Raw genomic sequence first — 1,845 nt, forward strand, 5'->3', positions numbered from 1 at the left:
CCCGAGACCGTGAGTAAAGTAGTTTGAGCGCCGACATCGATCGCCCAAATCAACTCATTCGGGTTTGGCGTCGCAATGAGCTTGCGGGTGTACGCGCCGTACGTCAAGAGGAGGTCGTTGCCCTCGACGAAGATAGTGCCCCGTCCGTAAAACGAATCCGCGGCGTGATACGTCCCGTTCAACGCCGTCTTGGTTCGGTTCGGGATGTCCAGCCCAGGGGTCTCCCATGGCTTCCCATCAAAGAAGTGGGGGTCGCATGGCTGGGATGGAAGCTTGTCCAACGCACTCACGATCGTGTGGAAGCCCTTGTTCAGCGTCGAGACAGGAACGTCCAAGAAGAGGCCCGTGATGTACGTTCGAATCAAGTCCAAGTAAACACGGGAGCTGACCTTGCCGCCGGTGCTCTGGCCATTCGACAAGAGCACGACGCCCAAGTCTTGGTCCGGAACAAATCCGTTCCGGGTCTTGTGCGCAATCGTATCGCCACCTTTATCAAAGTAATGGTTGCCAAACGCTACGTCCCCAACCACGTCAAAGCCCAGACCTGCAGACACGGCGTTCCCGTCCGGCGAAAATGTCAGGCCCACGTATGGGAGCTTGGACCCGAACACTGTGCCGATGGTGTGCCCCGTGAAGAGGGTCGCCACCGACGCGTCGGACGCAAAGATACCCTTGCCTTTGTTGAGAAGGAAGCGCGAAAACGTAGACAGGTCGGCAGCCGACGACAGCACCGAGCCGGCGGAGAGGTAGTTGTTTTGAGGAGCCAGCGCGACGACGGACGAATTTTGCAAGTGGAATGGTCCGGCGACCTTGGAGTCGCACATCAAGTGACCGAACGAGACGAGGTCGGGTTGTGGACTGTCGGCCGGCCGCCCCACCGTGTCCTTCATCCCCAATGGGTCCCAGAACGTCACGCGGAGGTACTCGGGCCACGTCCGGTTGGTCACGACCTCAATGACTTGGCCAAGAACTTCAAAGTTCATGTTCGAGTACGCGATGCCTGCGCGCAGAGGGCGCGTCGTTTTGAATGACCCGAGTGCGTCGACGAGGCTCTTTTCATCGTACACTCCCAACACCCACGTGTCATCGCCTTCGTGGTCCCCAAAGACAGAGTTCATGCCAGCGAGATCTTCCAACGTCGTGTGCTCCTCGGCGTACTTGTCCACGAGGCGAAACGACGAAAGGTGCTTCTTCACAGGGTCTTGCCACGCTAGTTTGGATTCTTCCGCCTGCAAACGGTCCAAGATGATTCACAGCATGACTTCAAGGGGATCGCGTACAAGTTTGGCGATCGCGAGAGCAATGAACGTTTTCGTGTACGATCCGATTTGAAAGACCGACTTGTCCGTGACAGGGGCGTCGGTGTGGCCGAACTACAACACGCTTCTTGTGACCAAAGGAAGGATCGAAGCGAGATTACCTTGGTCGTGCCAAAGCCTTGAGAGATCACCGTCCTATTCTTGTACACGACCGAGAGGGCGATCCCTGGTACAGCGTACGCCTTGAGTTGCTTGCGCACAAATGCGACGGCAATCTCTTTCTTTTCGTCGACGCTCGGGATGGCCTGGCCGGCCACGAGAGATGCAGGGGCCGGCTCGGCATGCCAAACATCCTCCATGAGTGGCGGCAACTCAGCCATGTCCAGGATGGACTGGAGGGGCGTCGCCGCGACGGCGATAGAGATGCCGACAAGGGCGAGGAGTGCAAGATGCGAGCACGTGACCATGGTGAATGAAATCGGACAATGATGGAATCGATTGCTCGCACATCACGACGTGCGAAATTGTCGGGATGTTGGTTCGAGTGTTGGTCAGTGTGTCATCCTTGCGCAATTTCTGCACAAAC

At 57.3% G+C, this 1,845-nt stretch overlaps 1 protein-coding gene across 1 annotated transcript; it reads right to left on the reverse strand.

Annotated features, from left to right (window-relative positions):
- Positions 1 to 49: 49 nt before the first annotated feature.
- H310_09203 (hypothetical protein) lies at positions 50 to 1,726 on the reverse strand (the record flags this gene model as incomplete). The annotated part of the gene is made up of 4 exons (XM_008875220.1): positions 50 to 80; positions 103 to 1,229; positions 1,281 to 1,373; positions 1,421 to 1,726. 4 exons carry the CDS (start codon positions 1,724 to 1,726, stop codon positions 50 to 52), a joined length of 1,557 nt encoding a protein of 518 aa, XP_008873442.1.
- Between the last annotated feature and the right edge of the window lie 119 nt (positions 1,727 to 1,845).

The sequence above is a fragment of the Aphanomyces invadans genome (assembly GCF_000520115.1).
Source record: "Aphanomyces invadans strain NJM9701 unplaced genomic scaffold supercont1.20, whole genome shotgun sequence".
NCBI lineage: Eukaryota > Oomycota > Saprolegniomycetes > Saprolegniales > Verrucalvaceae > Aphanomyces > Aphanomyces invadans.